General features: G+C 39.8%; 1 protein-coding gene across 1 annotated transcript in view; it reads left to right on the top strand.

Annotated features, from left to right (window-relative positions):
• adamts12 (ADAM metallopeptidase with thrombospondin type 1 motif, 12) overlaps window positions 1–11,961 on the top strand; it is a 36,865-nt gene extending 24,904 nt beyond the window's left edge. The window contains exons 14-24 of the mRNA XM_041786476.1: window positions 128–248; window positions 1,150–1,397; window positions 1,732–1,873; window positions 1,983–2,109; window positions 3,714–3,924; window positions 4,037–5,161; window positions 6,805–6,957; window positions 7,142–7,318; window positions 8,246–8,392; window positions 8,488–8,641; window positions 8,816–11,961. Of these exons, the coding sequence (XP_041642410.1) occupies window positions 128–248; window positions 1,150–1,397; window positions 1,732–1,873; window positions 1,983–2,109; window positions 3,714–3,924; window positions 4,037–5,161; window positions 6,805–6,957; window positions 7,142–7,318; window positions 8,246–8,392; window positions 8,488–8,641; window positions 8,816–8,931 (2,721 nt within the window). The 3' untranslated portion in view covers window positions 8,932–11,961. The remainder of the gene's footprint in view (window positions 1–127; window positions 249–1,149; window positions 1,398–1,731; window positions 1,874–1,982; window positions 2,110–3,713; window positions 3,925–4,036; window positions 5,162–6,804; window positions 6,958–7,141; window positions 7,319–8,245; window positions 8,393–8,487; window positions 8,642–8,815) is intronic.
• Window positions 11,962–13,226: the final 1,265 nt, after the last annotated feature.

Genomic DNA, 13,226 nt, shown 5'->3' with positions numbered 1-13,226 from the left:
GAGACAAGCTGCAGTGTTTCTACAGTATGATAAAGTAATGGGTTTCTCTGCACACATGTCTTGTTATGTCCCCTGTAATGTGTCTTTTATGTGTATGTGTGTGTCTGTCTGGTGTTTTTGTCTGCAGGAGGTTGGCTGTGATTATGGCATCGACTCAAACGCAGTGGAGGACCGTTGTGGAGTCTGTTTGGGTGACGGCACAAGCTGTGAGACGGTCCATAAGAAGTTTGATGATGGAGAAGGCTTTGGTGAGTCCCCTACAAAAAAAAGTTAATTAAGCAGCTGGGAACAAATTGAATTATCTTGACAGGAGACTTTGTCAAATTATAGAAGAATAGTAACACAAAACAGACAAACTTTTAATGAGGACAAGCTTTCATGTACCCACCAGAGGAGTGTGAAAAAGTGCAGAATTCAAATTTATGTCTACAGGCAGAAAGTCATTCCAGGACAGTTCATTAGGATTACGACACTGTGTTGTTTCTTTGTTGTCATGGCAGCTGTCTTGTCCACACTGTGCAGCTGTTTGTCCTGCCGGACTTGGCTGGTGTGATGTTTGTGTGTCTGCAGGCCCATATTTGCATGTTCTACAACAGACAAGTTTTTGGCTGTTTTTGCCAAAGTGTGTATGGAAAACTGTTTGAATCAACATATGGCAGGGACAGATTAATAGACAAAGAGGCTCTAAACAATAAAACCTCCTCCTTTCCTTCGTTCCCTCTCTTTTTTTTTGTACTGTCTGTGTGTTTGCTCCACGCAGCATCCTTTCCAGATAACCAGCCCAGATGTGTGCGACTTCAAAAGGCTCAGGCCGAGAGCCAACCTCCCCCCTCCTCTGCACATACACAGAAAACACACACCTTCCCACAAACATCATTAAACTCCAGAGACCGACTCATAGCTGCTTTCGTCCTCCCCCATCCATGCCCTCCCCCTCATCTAAACACAATAAAAAACAGAGACAGGGCAGTGCCCCCCACGCCGAATACACACATACATGCCAACCACCCCCACAGACTCAGCCCACCCTCTATTAAAGATCAGAGAGAGACTGTCTGCTAGTCTGGATGTGAGTGTGGCAGCAGTCATGGTGGGCCATCCATTACCTCGCTGTGACTCTTACTCCCCCCTCCCTCCCGACTCTCCCAGGGTACGTGGACGTGGGTGTGATACCTGCGGGGGCGCGGGACATCCTGGTAAAGGAAGTCGAGGAGGCAGGTAACTTCCTGGCTCTTAGGAGTGTGGAAACCAAGGACGAGTACTTTCTCAATGGCAACTACATCATCCAGTGGAACGGGGAGTATGAGGCTGGAGGGACCACGTTTTACTACGAACGCAGCGGGAACATGGAGAACCTCACTGCCCCTGGACCCACCAGACAGCCAGTCATGCTACAGGTAGGCCAGTAAAATAAAGAGATTAAATGGTGTTTGAAATAAGCGGAGAGTATTTATTTTAACCGTTCTAAGTATATTTGGAGTTGTGTAGAAGTAATGGGCTATTTATGATGTTCATGTTTTTATTTGGAGAGACTTCAGCCAATAAGAGGAAGGGTGAGATTAAGAATAACCAATTAGAGCAGAGAAGCTATTTCAGTGTCTGTAAACAAATATTTTAAAGACAAAAATACTACTTAAAACTTATTTATGAGAATCACACAAACAATTTTACAGTTGGTGATCACAGTAGGCCTTTAATTATTCTCTGTTTAATTATCATGTGTTTCTGCAGCTGCTGTTCCAGGAGAAGAATCCAGGTTTAACATATGAATACACCATAAAGAAGACCAAAGGGACAGGAAACGAGATCATTGAGCCCATTTATAGGTGGAGACATGGGGCGTGGGCAGACTGTAGCACCACCTGCGGCTTAGGTTGGTGTTGTATTGGCAACAAAAATCTTATGTTGAACTGATTCAATTTTTGATAGTTGGACACTTTCACTGACAAAATTATGAGATCAAACTTCCTGTGAATGTCCAGGTGAACAGCACCAGCCTGCAAGGTGTTTTGAGATGGATGTGGGCGTAGTGGATGATTCTCTTTGTGACCCAGATAGCCGTCCAGAAGACAGACACAGAAAATGCAAAATCGTGGACTGTCCTGCCAGGTCCCAAAAGTTCTTTTACTTTTTACATACAGTTATGATGATTGACTTCAGCTTAAAGGAGCTTTAATTATTCATTTTAATCTAGTTCTTCTGATAACAAATTTATCTTACACAATGTTCTTTACTGCAAATTTTTTGTTTTTTTTTGGTCCATATGATTTGTTCCTTTTTTGGATTTGGGGGGATGCATATGCATAGTTTTGGGGGGTCTTAGGTAGCCTTGTGGTTAAGTCTGAGTACCCCATGTACAGAGTCTTTTGTCCTCAAAGCAGGTGGCCTGGGTTCATTGGCTACAGGGGGCTGGTTTGCTAGAGCTGAGAATAAAGGTTTGGATTCAGTGGTGTGGAGCCAAATTTCCAAAAGAATTACCCTGTTCTCCAGAGCACATAAACTACATTATATATATGTAGCATTATTGGTGAAGGAGGACTGGTAAAAGCTGAACATCTGGCACACTGAGCAGGAGAGGCAGACGCAGACAGAGAAGCAGAGGCTAAGCTAGGCTAAGCTGGGGTAAAAGAGGAAAGGGAGGCTGAGAGAAAAGCAGCTTGTAGTTAACTATACGTACGTCTAAACTCAAGACAGCTATAAAGCAGTAGTGATTAGAAGTAGAAAGAGTGAAAAATTTAACTTAAGCTTGATCAACGTTTAGAGAAAGACAACAGCAGAGCAACCGCATTATGCATTACGCATTATGCTCACGTCAGCACGTCAGGCGTATTGGCGGATGGGGACATGAGGGGGAGCAAACTGAAGCGAAAAAAAACCCACAAGTTTTGGATTTTTATACAAAATCTATACATGTTTATGATTTTGTCATGGTTCCAGTTTTGAAACAGCATACCCAAGAAGTCTTCTGAGAGGTATGAATGACAATTGGAGCAACAGAGAGGTTTGCAAATCGAGACATACAGATAGACAGCTCTCCAATTATAGTAGTAAGATTTCTCAGGAATCAAGTGGTAATTACCTAGTAATAAGTTGGCTTTTACAGAGCACTAACTATGTAATAATTAGGAAGTATTTACCTAGTAATAATGTATTAATTATCAAGTAATTCTTCGTATTGTGGTAATTCTCTGGTACTAAGTTGGTACTTTACCAAGTAATTTCTATTTCTATTTAATTTTATATATAAGTTGCTTAGTAAGACCCAGGTTAAGTCTTTATTTTGGCCCACTAGGTTAAAATTAATCTTTTCTGAACAATTTTAAGCAATTTTAAGGGTTATGGTTGGTGGTTATGGGTAGGGTTATGGTAATACACCACATATTTGCCAGAGCATTGCTATAATATCACTCGATAATGCCATAATAAACTTGATCATTAATGCATTATAACTTGGTAAATACTTGTTTATTTGAAGAGGACAGGACTGTGGATAGTGCAGGAAATCAATGTGAGAGTGGGGAATGACCCAGGTCTCCAACTTGAAAGACTAACTTCTGTACATTGGGCATGCCCCAACTGCTAAGCCATCTGTGCCATCCTGTTCATCATTTAAAGGAAAATTTTGATTTTTTTTTATTTACATTACTTAAGGCCATCAAATTCTATGTTCCTTAAAAATATCTCCTCTCTTATATCTTTCCTCTCTTCCACAGGTGGTGGGTGGGTGGCTGGCAGCAGTGCACAACAACATGTGGAACCGAGGGGATTCGAAAGCGAACAGTGCTCTGTGTCCGCACAGTTTCAGGGGAAGAAAGGGTGCTGCACCCTGTGGAGTGTAAGCATCTCTTGAAACCCAAACCTATCGTGCCGTGCAACAGAGATGTGCCATGTGGACTGGACTGGACTGTGGGCAACTGGGAAGAAGTATGTACCATTTTGTTTCATTGTTTTCTTGCAGTCTTCTAGTGTTTTATCTCACATTAGTTTTAGGGATCACACCTTTTTCTGAGTGAAAGTATTTTTTCTTTCTTTACAGTGCCCGGTATCTTGTGGAGGAGGCGTTCGCTCACGTACAGTCACATGTGCACTGGCACCAAAGAAGAGCTGTGACCTCTCAACTAAACCTCGCTCAAGATCTCTGTGTGCCCTGCAGAGCTGCCCTAACACAGGTCTCCGTAGACGACCAGGCCCTCCTCCTAAATACCGCCGCATTTTCCCTCCCAAGAGCCACCCCACCAAGCTTCCTGCTAACACTACCTGGGCGAGCACCACGACCACAGCTGCACCCACAGCTGCTGTCACTGTTAGGAGGAAAACATCCAAAGAAACTACTACTGCTCTAATCCCTACCACAGCTCATAAAACCACAACCCCTGAAATCCTAATTACAGATGATTATGAGTTTGATGATAAAATGAGTAAAAATGAGGATAAGAAGGGGAAATCCAAATCTGCAGAAAAGGACAGAAAAGGAGCTGGAGTGGGAGAAGAAAATGAGGAAGAAGGGGATGAAGGAGAGGAGGGAAGTACGCCAAATGTGGTAATGTATACTCCAGGATATGATTATGTTGTTGAAGAAAGGACAACGGAAGACGAGGGGATCATTGACCTGGATGTTACCACTTCTAAATCACTCAAAAATCCACTTAAATCAACCACACCAAGGCCGCATTTACTCATTACACCCACTTTACAAACAAGTTCACCCATCGTACACACGACCAAAGCAACCACGATTACCTCTATCACCTCCTCCACCCTGCACACCACCACCGAAGCATTGCCAAAGACCACTCGCCGAATTCCCCACACCACCCCTCGTGTCAATCCTCTCAGCCACTGGACTCACAGCGTCTCTCTTACAACTCCAGTGCACAAAGATGTCCACACAACAAAAGCTCCTTCCACTACAGCAAGAAAGCCGTTTACCACTGCAGCGCATCCCCCACCTACAGTGAAGATCATCAAACTGAAGAAGCCTGCCGTGACACCCAAGAAAAACAGTGCCACCTCTCGTTCTAAAAAGCCCTCGACATGGCCTAAAGGTGGTCGGTCCAAAAACCAAAACCAGAGACAACAAAATCCAAGGGACCAGAACAACCTATCAGACAGAGAGACAGTCCGCATGGATGTGTTCTGGGATGTTGGAAACTGGAGCGAGGTTGGTATAGACTTTTAAGGACCTTATTATTGTTTTCTTTGAAGCTACGAGTTGATTTATAGCAGTGAAATGTCTACGTTAATTGTAAAGGACTTTGCATAGCAGCAATACAGCAGTTCTATGTTCTCTATCCTAGCCGATGGATCTCTTGTTCCTGTAGCAGTAATGTTGATTGAACAAAAAAATATAATGCAAAATAAGTGATAACATAAATATTCATCCCCTTTAAAGTGGCTGACCTAATTCAACAGAGGTCCAGCCTATTGGTTCTAAGAGTCTCACAATGAGTGAAAACAGGATCACCTGAGTGCAGTAAATGTGTCCCAAGTGATTGTAGCATAAATACACCTGTGTCTAGAAGGTCCAGTCACTGTTTAATCAGTAGTCGCTCCAAGTAAAAGAGAAAGCCACTGTTGAAGAAAACTTAGATTAAATCTTGACAGATTTCACCAAAAGGGATGTAAGAGACTCCATGGCCAAATGGAAAGTTTGTTGGTCTGATGAGACCAAAATGGGGCTTTTTGGCCATCAGACAAGATGCTGTGTTTAGGGGACACCAAACACTGCACATCACCACAAACACACAATCTTCACTGCAATGCACAGTGATGGCAGCATCATGCTGTGGGGACACTTCTTGACAGCCAGCCATGGGAAGCTTGTAAATGTAGAGGGCAAAATATAGGAAATTCCTGGAGGACAATCTTTTGCAGTCTTGGGGGAAGATTTATTTTCCAGCAAGACAATGACCTGAGCATACAGTGAAAGCTACACAGAAATGGTGTTTTGCTTTGCTGCACTGTGAGTGTTTACATGGTTTGTTCCATAGAAACATGAAAACATATCATTTTTTGTGCGGTGTTAGTTCAAGCAGACTGTGTTTGTCTATTGCTGTGACTTAGATGAAGATCAGAACACATTTTATGAGCAATTTATGCAGAAATCCCAAAGGGTTCACATACTTTTTCTTGCAACTGTATGTTTTGTTTAATTGGTATAACTTGGAGGAAAACCGTTTTAAATTTGACATTAAGGAGTTTTTTTGTTTGTTTTTTTGAAAAAAAAAGCCAAATTATATTGCCAATGACTGATCAATAAAATCAGGGAAAAACATCCAAGGGGTGGAATATTTTTATGGGCACTATAGTTAGTGTTTAAGACCTTATGTAAGGGTCCACACTAGATATAGCAGCTGTAATATCTGAGCTGACCTGACAGATATGAAATGTTTAGTATTGTTGGAGTAAAGTTGGAATTTACATGAAATACTGCCATATAAGAAGGAATGAAAGGATTTATGAAGAATTATCATATTGATAAGATCCTATCTGTTATGCAACTGACAGTAATGTTGTAATGTTCCTCAAATTTGCCACACCAGAAAATTTAACAAACATTGTAGTTTACTATCAAAAATATGAATGGTGGTGAATCATTGATCTGCAAAATAATGAGCACAGTGTTGTGAAAAACGGTACCCAAAGGCTTCTTTTGTTTGCAGATTTTAAGAGTCTACAATTCCAAAAGATCTTTGCAAAAAGTTTCAATATGCTCCCAAAACTTCAACTTGATGATTCTTTACTTTACTGGTCATACTTGAACGAAACCTGAGTTATAACTTGGACATGCCCCTTCCTCCCCAGTGTTCAACAACCTGTGGGATCGGAGCAATATGGAGGACAGTTGTGTGCAGCTCTCAGAATGATGGCGACTGTGCAAACATGAAGAGACCTGAGCCTGCACGCACATGTCTCCTGCAGCCCTGTGCCATCTGGCAGAGTGGCAGCTGGAGCAAGGTAAGTAACTTCAGATTTCCTGAAGTCACTGAATCCGACTGTTACATTTATTACTTCTTAAGTACACCCAATGCTTAATTAATCCACTACTTGCTTAGTCTTACTCATCCAGATGATATTTGTTTCCTCTGCAGCTCTCTTTTTGCTAATTTCTTAGCTCATTTCCTCACTGTGATCTCTGCAGTGTCCAGATAGCTGTGCTGTGGTGGGGAGAAGATACCGGGAAGTCCAGTGTGTTGATTCTCAGAGTAAACGTCCCCTCAGACCTTTCCACTGCCAGGCTGTGTCCAGCAGACCTGTTAGCACTCTTACCTGCCCCCACAAGCCCTGTATGAGCTGGAGCACATCACCATGGGGACCGGTAGGAGAATTACTGAAATGAAATCCCTGTAGACTCTATAGCTTTCAAAAGTTAACGTTTTCATGCTGAAATGCATTTTTACTGCTGTGCTCAGTCAGTAGAGGGGCGCCCCATGTACAGAGGCTCCAGTCCTCATCGCACTTGTCACAGGCATCACTCCTTGAGGTTTTTACGCCATGTGGTGTGGTGAATGTCATCCCCCACTCTCTGTCTCCACATTTCTTGTCTTTCTCAACAGCTCTGTTAAATGAAGGCATAAAAGCCCGCACCTTACCTAAAGTTTTTCCAGCAATGGTAATTGACCCCATTCAAATGGATAATTTTTAACTTTTTTGTTTGAGGGGGGATTTCTCCACTGCTGTGTGACATCATTTGCAAAGAACCTATACAGAGAAAATGTTTAACTTTAACAAACGGGCAAAACTTTGTCTGTGCTAATGATAGAAACAGCTCCCATCAATGGTATTGGAGATCATCAAGTAATGACATAACTTACACACAGACACATATATGAAAAAATCTATGTAAGCTATATCATGTTAATAAAAAAATATATTTGAACACCTCAGGCTTTGTCTCACATGGAAATAAAAGTCCCTGACTTTCTTACTCTTCATACTTTTTTCACACAGCTTAAATGTCACATTAAAACAATAAGCCAGAGCAGAGTATGCAGAAATTAAGCAACAGGGATAAGGAAAATATTTTAACATGTTGCATCACTCAGGAGTGACAACTCCCACTATGAGAATTAGTGATATTTCACTTATGTTGGCATCAAACAACAAAAATGTATTATTGTTTAACCGATCACATAGACTCTATAGAAAATATACTGAGATTGGATTTTGTAAAAAAACAAACAAACAAACAAAAAAAGAAGATTAAAATGCAGATACGTGCCTTAATTCCTTGTGTTTTCCTCAGTGCTCTGGAAACTGTGGTGAAGGCATACGGGAGCGGCTGGTGTATTGTCCTGAGCCTCATCGTTGCAGCTCCACACTGAAGCCAAACAGCACAGAGGCCTGCAGCCTAAAGCCCTGCACTCAGTGGAGGGCCGAGGACTGGGAAGAGGTCAGTCACATTTCTAAAGGTCATTGGTAAAAACAATTCTAAGGCTTGCAGGTCTAATAGTCGGGATTTGATGATTACCTTGTGTGTCTTTGTAGTGCTCTGTGAGTTGTGGTGGGGGCCAGCAGCAGCGAGAAGTGAACTGTGTTAGTGAGCAGGATCTGGCTGTAATGCCCAACAACCTCTGTGAGAAGATTTCTAAACCTGAAAGTCTCAGGAAGTGCAATATGCAGGAATGCAAGACCAACACAGGTTTGTCTAACACTCACTTTGTCTGTTGTCCGGCTTAGTGGAATATATGAAAATGGATTTGATATCAGCTCACATAAAGCATGACAATGCTGTCACATTTGCTGCTTTCTGTGACCAAACATCAAACCTGTAAATTTCATGACTTCTGATCTTTTGTGTTTTTTTTGTGTGCAGGTCCAGTCTGCAGAAAGAACACCATGTCGTCACGTTTCTGTGACAAACTGAAGCTGTTAGGTCGCTGCTCCCTCAGGTCGGTCCAGAGACAGTGTTGTGTCACCTGTGGATCGTAGCCAGGATTACCCATCCACACGTTAAATTACAACTACAGATATTATTATTATTATTATTACTGTACTGTGTCCTCATGCAGTGAGGAAATGCCACCTGCACGTCCAAAACAAACTTTTAATGACATCAACACTACAAGCACAAACAAGCATGGGTCGATAACATTTTTTTATTTAATTTTAATTTTTTAAATATTGTACCTTTTTACTATTTAGATGTTTTTTTAATTAAATAACTGGAGCCAAAGCCCTGATATCAAGAGCGCAAAAATATATGGAAGCCCTTAGGAGACATTAGTAATATTACATTTTAACTTGTTTTCTCCAGATCTCAACTTAGTTTTGTTAATTTGAGGCCCCAGGCAAAGACATATAAAAGGCTGTTCTCATTTGCTTAAAAAAATCCCAGCTTGTGGAGATTTTCAAACTATTACATTTTCTTATAGTGATGAATCTCAAGAGTATTAAAGTTAATTCCAATTAGTCTAAATGTTCTTTGACACATTTTAAAAACTCCTATTTTTCATTTAAAACTCTTTTGCTTCATTTCTAGTTGTTATACTGTCTTAAAATAAAGGCAGTTAACTTCCTGTTTAGACAAAGACCTATTTTTATTTGAAAAGAAAATAAGGAACTCCGAGTTGATACAAAAATATGGCATGAACTTAACCACAGAAAATCTAACTTGTTATGAACTGAAAATGAAAAATATTTAACAGTCAAAAGGGAAATGTCTGATAGAGCATGGTGCAGTTGCTTTGACCACTTTGCGGTCTTTGGGATTTTTAAACTGAAATGAGACGTTAGGGAGCAGTGGTGCTCCTGTGTTACATCATTATGGCTGCAGGGGAGACATTGAGGTGGTTTACCCAAAGTGTGCTGAAAGGGGTAATAAAGCACAAGATCAATGCAATTAAAAAGATTATTGACAAATTCTGGTACTTAATCACATCAGGATTGCTGCATTAATGCTGACAGTCCTACATATAACTCAAAATCTCCACACCTCAATAGTTTAAAGTCCCTGTAGAGTGAAAAAAAAAATCTTTTATTTTAGATGTGTTGTATGACAGGCCACTGTGTTATGAACCACCAGGCTATATTTCAGTCCTGAAAAACATCTCTAAAGTTTATATAATGAAGCTTCAAACTCATGGTGTTTACAGGTATTTAATCCCGTTTTATCACACAGGAATTGATTTTATTTTGGATTTCACATTTTTATACAGATCTACCTTGCTATAAATTACTTTTATGTACACAGTAAGCCTTTTTAGGGATTTTGAATCAGTTAAACAGTTAATTACTTAAATCATTTTTGATGTATAGCTCACATTTGACATACACATCTTTGCCAATGATTTGAGGCCCCTTGGAGCACAAGGTCCCAGGTAATTGCCTTTCCTTATTGTTAAAACTGGCTGTGCTTATTTTATGTGATTTTCTCTGAGTAATAACAGTAGCTTTCCCGTGATAACCGATTAACTGAATAAAAGAATGAATGAATAAATAAATTGAAAAAAGTTGTTATTATAGGAAAAAATCAAATAAAATGTATGAATCTCTGTCTGCTGAGGGCTTCCATGAATTTGCTTTTCTTATTTAAAAAAAAAAAACAAAAAAAAACTTCTTTAGCATAAAAATGTGTCAAGTTTAGCAACAGGCCACATATCTGACAAAATAAAATGTTTGTGATTTAACAACTATTATATACATTTTTTAAGAAAAAAGCATACCAAAGTATTATATGAAAATATAACATTAAAAATTAGCAGGAACTACAACTCAGAATTCAGACATGTATTTTAATACTGGTAATGATTTATAAGAGAGTGTATGCATTACTGACGTGTTACAATTTAAATTTTTACACCAAACTAAATGATCAAGTCAGAATGTAAATAGTTTTTTTCATCACTTTGTAACTAAATTGTTAATAATGCTGATAATTAAAATTCCTTCATATTAGGGGTGTAACAGTACAGAAAAATTTCGGTTCGCGATGTACCTCGGTTTTGAAGTCACGGTTCGGTACGTTTTCTGTAGGGTGATTGAAGCGGATAATTAAAATTTAATTTTAATTCTTTAATTAAATTGTACTAAAAGAAATAGGCTGAATAAATTACATTAAATTAAAAATAATGCTGCAACCTCCCTCCAAAAGTTCTTCAATGAAAAAATGAAAAGAAATTTGAATAAACAAATACATTTTTTAATAACTAGGTTATTTTCATTGATATATTGACATATTTTTATACCCATTTCTTAAACGCTAACATTTCCCAGCTAAGTTGAACGTATCATCACACAACCGCAAGTTAGCTTGTTAAGTATGGAAATTGGCGTCTTTTTTCTTTTGCTGATTTCAACACAGACTTGACATGATTCACAGAGCCAGAGCACCATTGCTATGCGGGTGATTTAAATGAGGCCGGCAGCTCTTCTAACTCCACATGCGCCATCACTCTTCTTCGTTTGTTTTTGTAACTGCTCCTTCTTCTGTAATGACGGTTGCTGGCAGCTTTTAGGCTCATTGCCGTCACCTGGATTGAAATGAGAACTCAACATTTTTTTAATACTCACTCAGACATATTCCTATTACTGTGTGCACCGAACCGTGACGACCGCACCGTGACAGTACGGGACGAATACAAATACCGTTACATCCCTACTTCATATGCGTATATTCCTCTCTTCCTGCTCAAATCATGCTTCTTGTTCTCAGAGCTGGCACTGTGTGTTTACATCCTTCCCGGTTCTACGTTTGTCTTTTCTTGTAAAAATGGTCAATGCTAAATAAAGTCTGCAGCAGAACGTGCTCAATTCTGCGCTAGATCCTGTGGTGCTCCTCCTCTGGTGTGTGACTGACCAATGAGAAAGAGGCGTTGCAGGTCATCCCTCTCAGGTGGCTCTAAAGATAGCCACTGTGTTTGTATGATGTTGTACAGTAGTAACTGTTTTCATACCAATGGAAAAATCTGTTTTTTGTTTACTTGTCTCAACTAAAAATGTGATGATGAAAGATATTTGTGACAAAACTGAGACAAAAATAAAATCTTCTTGATATATTTGTTCTTTTTCTTTTTTGTAACATGTCTGTTAGTTTGGATGATTTTTATTCATACATCCTTAAATTTGTCAAATTTATTGGAATTTCTGGAATTGTAAGGGCAAATATTGTGCTATATTGTCTCATGTTCTATGACCTTCCTTACCACCAAGGTCATTCTGGCCTAAGAGTACCAGATGCTGCTGGATGTGTAACCTCAGAATCTGCAGCACCAGGCTCTGTTTCAGGGATCGGGTTCAGCTGGCCCAGATTTCTTGGGCTTCTCTGTGCCAGATAACTTGAAACGGACGGACGCTGCCTCGCTCCATGCACCTTGCAGCTATCACTCTAGCCGGAGAGCAGGAGTTAGTCAGCAGTAATGGAAGGAGTAACACAATACTGGGTCAATGTGGAGCATCATGTCCTAAAATCCAGCAGCCAGGGTGTGTGTATACGTGTATGTAATGTGCCTCTGTGTTGACATGACAAAGCAAACATCCAGTTGTATTACCTAACCACATCTCTCTTCCTGTTATGTCACTGTGTGTTGCTTTGTTTAGAAAGTTGCACAATAGAGAGAAGTGATGAAGCTCTAAATCAGGAATATGAGAAAATATGTAAGAATAACTAGTTTGATGTCACTGTCTCTCTTGAGTCTTTTTTTTTAAATGCAGTGTCAATAAAAAAATGTAAACTCATTAAGGTGAAAAAACTTACCATCAGTTTTCTAAACATTTTTACATCCCCCCTTTAAATCCTGACATACAAACACCAAAAACAGAGCAAAACACACTGGCAAAGAAGCAATTTAACAGGATGGTTTCTGTAAAACCAAAAAAATCATTTAAATGAGAAAAAAGAGTTCTTGATCAAAACATCACTGAAGGTTGTTGTTTTGGATGTTAGTGTACTGACGCTGACATACCTGGCACAGCGCATTTTCAGCTGTTTTCCAAACAACATAAGTGGCTGTCGGCTGGCTCTCCTTTAAAAAGGCTGAGAAAAATGGTTGTAAAATTACTTTTAACAGCTTGTGCAACACAATGCAAGTGTTCTGAAGTGTGTTTTGGTTTTATAGTCTAGTGCTTATCTCATTATTTGTATATTTTCCAATCCTCTGCACAATGCCAACAGTAGCAAGAAAATCTGGAAAAGGGGGGCTGCTTGGTTGCTTAATGTGGTCACAGTTGATAAAAAAAAAGCCAGACATTATTGGTTGCTCTGGAAAATGAATTCAACATTTCTTAAA

Source organism: Cheilinus undulatus, linkage group 5 (genome assembly GCF_018320785.1).
Source record: "Cheilinus undulatus linkage group 5, ASM1832078v1, whole genome shotgun sequence".
NCBI lineage: Eukaryota > Metazoa > Chordata > Actinopteri > Labriformes > Labridae > Cheilinus > Cheilinus undulatus.
This window is presented reverse-complemented; position numbering and strand designations above follow the sequence as displayed.